Source organism: Austrofundulus limnaeus, unplaced genomic scaffold (assembly GCF_001266775.1).
Source record: "Austrofundulus limnaeus strain Quisiro unplaced genomic scaffold, Austrofundulus_limnaeus-1.0 Scaffold831, whole genome shotgun sequence".
NCBI classification, from domain to species: domain Eukaryota; kingdom Metazoa; phylum Chordata; class Actinopteri; order Cyprinodontiformes; family Rivulidae; genus Austrofundulus; species Austrofundulus limnaeus.
This window is the reverse complement of record NW_013953233.1, coordinates 192,607-193,922: the sequence shown is the minus strand read 5'-3', so window position 1 is coordinate 193,922 and position 1,316 is coordinate 192,607. Positions and strand designations below refer to the sequence as shown.

General features: G+C 51.1%; 1 protein-coding gene across 1 annotated transcript in view; it reads right to left on the bottom strand.

Annotated features, from left to right (window-relative positions):
* ptpn18 (protein tyrosine phosphatase non-receptor type 18) overlaps positions 1-1,316 on the bottom strand; it is a gene marked incomplete at its 3' end in the record, with an annotated part of 15,827 nt that overhangs the window by 2,092 nt on the left and 12,419 nt on the right. The window contains 2 exon segments of the mRNA XM_014028941.1: positions 70-113; positions 746-832. Coding sequence (XP_013884395.1) covers positions 70-113; positions 746-832 — 131 coding nt within the window.

Genomic DNA, 1,316 nt, shown 5'->3' with positions numbered 1-1,316 from the left:
ACACACACACACACACACACACACACACACACACACACACACACACACACACACACACACACACAGTACCTGTTGATGGAGGAAGCTGAGGTTCTCTTCTCGGGTTTCTGCACCTGGAAACAGAACCATCACAGCTGTAGGAAGGTTCTGCTCAGACAGACCCAAACATCTGCAGAACTTCATCAGAACCTGAACCTCCAGCTGAGGCAGGGGGGCCGGCCTGACTCAGGACCATGGTCTCAGCTGGGGGTCCCTGCCCGATGAAACCAACAGAACCAGATCACCGACACAAAGCAGAGACAGGATCCTGGGACCACCCAGCCGGACCCCTGCTGGCCAGAGAGGTGACAGCAGGCAGAGTCCAGAGCCCGCCCCCCACACACAGGACCCCCGAGGTGAAGCAGTTCAAGCACCGCACTAACATCACGTTTGTGACCCGATCCAGCAGAACATCAGAACAGAAAGAGGAACTGAAGTTTTTTAGCTACAAACATGAAGCAAAGTGTAAGAAAGAGCTGAAATCAGCTGAAACATTTACCTGCTTTCAGCTGTCAGCTGTCACAACTCGCTGACTCACCTGTGCTTCAAACTCTGAACGCTGCCAACCTGCTGCCAGCTGGGATTTACATACAGGAAGTCAGAATCGTGACCACTTCCTGTTTCTGCAGCAGCTCTGGTACGACTTCCTGTTGCCTCAGCCAATCACAGGCACCCTGGTTTGTTCAGCAGCAGAAACATGATTTACCTGCTGGTTACAGTAGAGCTGCTGGTCCACCTGCAGGAACCGCTCCAGCATCCGGGTCACAGCCGTGAAAATGAACAGGTACTGGTCCTGAAACAGAACCCGAGCATCAGAACCACTTCAGTTATTCTGTTCACTGCAGAAACAAACGTGTTCAAATCCATCCCAGAACCTGACTCAGAACCTCCCAGACCCACAGAACCTGACTCAGAACCTCCCAGACCCACAGAACCTGATTCAGAACCACCCAGACCCACAGAACCTGATTCAGAACCACCCAGACCCACAGAACCTGATTCAGAACCACCCAGACCCACAGAACCTGACTCAGAACCACCCAGACCCACAGAACCTGATTCAGAACCACCCAGACCCACAGAACCTGATTCAGAACCACCCAGACCCACATAACTACAAAAGATAAAGCAGAACTTGTCATGATCCATATGTTTAATGGTTTCTAAGGTTCTGTCAGTTATTTATATTATCTTGGATTACCCTGTACTGTTGGACCACCTACAATTGGACCCTGTACTGTTGGACCACCTACAATTGGACCCTGTACTGTTGGACC